The sequence below is a fragment of the Penaeus monodon genome, chromosome 32 (assembly GCF_015228065.2).
Source record: "Penaeus monodon isolate SGIC_2016 chromosome 32, NSTDA_Pmon_1, whole genome shotgun sequence".
Lineage (NCBI taxonomy): Eukaryota > Metazoa > Arthropoda > Malacostraca > Decapoda > Penaeidae > Penaeus > Penaeus monodon.
In genome coordinates, this window is record NC_051417.1 from 3,411,987 (window position 1) to 3,413,811 (window position 1,825).

The 1,825-nt window shown below is 51.1% G+C and overlaps 1 protein-coding gene across 1 annotated transcript in view; it reads right to left on the reverse strand.

The window, feature by feature from the left end:
• Positions 1-1,825, reverse strand: part of LOC119593251 (homeobox protein goosecoid-like) — a gene marked incomplete at its 3' end in the record, with an annotated part of 8,533 nt that overhangs the window by 1,511 nt on the left and 5,197 nt on the right. The window contains 1 exon segment of the mRNA XM_037942184.1: positions 1,534-1,739. Coding sequence (XP_037798112.1) covers positions 1,534-1,739 — 206 coding nt within the window.

Below are 1,825 nucleotides of genomic sequence, written 5' to 3' on the forward strand. Positions count from 1 at the left end.
ATGCCTATAGCTGCACGCCCGCGCGCGCACTCACGCACCTGCACTGATAGAAAGCACCAACTTTCCGCTGTGCCAGTCCTGCTGTGGGGTCAAGTGATGGCGGCTCCTGCCTTCTTGAGGACGACCTCAGGAGGGTCTGCGCGTAAGCCCGGCACCCTCGGGCGGCGCCCTTCCGGCCTGGGTCCCGGGCGAGTGCAGGAACGCCGGCAATAATAATCAGAAGGAAAGAGTCGCGCGCGACGCAGTCATTAGCGCCGATGGCTGCCACACGGCAATTAAGTGTCCTTATTGCAGTCAACGGCGAACAGCGCCCTTTAATCACGCCATCATCGAAAGTGGCTGCAGCAGGCGGAGCGCGGCACAAACGAATTTTCCCTTCCAAAACGCAATTAAACACTCATCCAGGTAATTCGACGCGACGGCAGGTAAAGGGCGCCACGCCACTGTTGCTTCAGGCTCGTGTGATCAGCAGTGTGGCAGCGTGTGATCATCCATGTGGCACCAATGTAAACTGACTGGCCAATTAGCGATCACGGTCGTTGGAGCCGCTAATTGCCCATTTACAAACTTTGAGTCAAACGTGTTAATGTGACAAAGACGGGTTCATGGGAGGCAGAGCGAACAAGCTTTAATTTGACTTTATTGAGCGACGACAATTTAATTTTGTTCGCTGTTGTTGAGTGTTAATAGAGAGTTTCGAGATTCGGGGAATTCAAAAGGTTTCTGCTCGCGTGTTGCTGCTGCTGGCGGATGAGCACGAACTGTAGCAACATTGCAGAACACACGGCCTCGGTACATCTCTGTGCACTGCATGGATTTTTTTTCGGTGCAGGGGGGCAGTCTGCAATCTGTGTTCATGTATGCGTGCTCGCAGTGTGCTTGTGAAGTTCTGCCAACGCTGACCAGGGAAGCAGGAGGGCAAGGAGGGGGATGCTTGGCGGAATCTTTCTTTATTAATGCCTGTGCTCTTGGGAGGGATTGCTTTTGAATTATGGTTTTCCTTGCGACATTTTGCAACCTGCTGCTTCACTGTTTTTATGCAAGTAGTTATGTAATTGCATTGCGGAATCCACTGTTTGTACAACAAACTGCATGGATTAACAGAAATATTCTGCTGACAAATGCTACTACAGAATGAAATGTTGAGCTGTTATGGTGCAGAGCAGACATGCTTCTTACTCATCATGGTAAAATATGCCAGTTGGCGTCATGGAATAAACGCAGTTGCAAGGGCGAAGGCTGTGAATTGCGAAGGTTTAGCGCCAAGGAAGGCCAATGGATGACTAGGAATATAAAAAGCAAATAAAAGAAGGAATCACTGACAGAAGAGTGGGTGTTGGACGTAACGCATGTTCAGCTGGGATATCTATTAGATGTAAAAATTCTCTCTATTTGACTATAACAGCAAAATAGCATCTAAACATGTTTCCTTGATTATAACAAAATGATACCTTTGGAGTGTATTAATAAAAAAAAAAAAAATCTACATACACACACATAACACATGCGTACACATACTACAATCATACGCACCTCTACCCTCTCCTCTTTGAGGTCGACCTTGAGCGCCAGTTGTTCCCTGAGGAGCACGTCCGGATAGTGCGTTTTGGCGAAGGTCCTCTCCAGCTCCTCCAGCTGCTCCTCCGTGAAGATGGTTCTGTGGCGGCGCTTCCTCTTGCCGCCGGCGCCCGATCCCCCGAACAGCGAGGCGGAGTACAGCCCGTGGTACTGGCCGGGTCCTGCGGCGGAGGGAGGGAGGGTCAGCTCGGCCCGGAGGCGCTCTTCGGGGGGCACGGGGGGCGGGGTGGAGGGAAAGGAGGGCGAG